Raw genomic sequence first — 247 nt, 5'->3', positions numbered from 1 at the left:
GGGTACAGAGGTTCACCCGCCCCCCCCCCTCCAAAATCTCTCGTTATTCAGGCTGGACTCCAGTTTGCCCCTTCCTAAGGGCATCGAGAGAAGCCCAAGCAGTCCCGTGCACATCCACTGCCCCCCCCCTTACCTCCTGCGTCAGAAAGGGTATCATCTGGGCGCAGATGGCACTCAGTCTCTTGACAATCTCTGCCTGAAAAAGGAAGCAGGTATCACCGCGGACGGGAGGGCTCTGAGCCCCGTC

General features: G+C 59.5%; 1 protein-coding gene across 1 annotated transcript in view; it reads right to left on the bottom strand.

Annotated features, from left to right (window-relative positions):
* Positions 1-247, bottom strand: part of LOC104124432 (TLE family member 2, transcriptional corepressor) — a 39711-nt gene that overhangs the window by 17995 nt on the left and 21469 nt on the right. The window contains exon 3 of the mRNA XM_035892351.1: positions 134-196. Coding sequence (XP_035748244.1) covers positions 134-196 — 63 coding nt within the window. The remainder of the gene's footprint in view (positions 1-133; positions 197-247) is intronic.

This window comes from Egretta garzetta, unplaced genomic scaffold (assembly GCF_000687185.1).
Source record: "Egretta garzetta isolate BGI_Z169 unplaced genomic scaffold, ASM68718v1 scaffold4, whole genome shotgun sequence".
In the NCBI taxonomy this organism is placed as follows: Eukaryota; Metazoa; Chordata; class Aves; order Pelecaniformes; family Ardeidae; genus Egretta; species Egretta garzetta.
The sequence above is the reverse complement of the archived record's forward strand: the minus strand, read 5'-3'. Positions and strand labels throughout refer to the sequence as shown.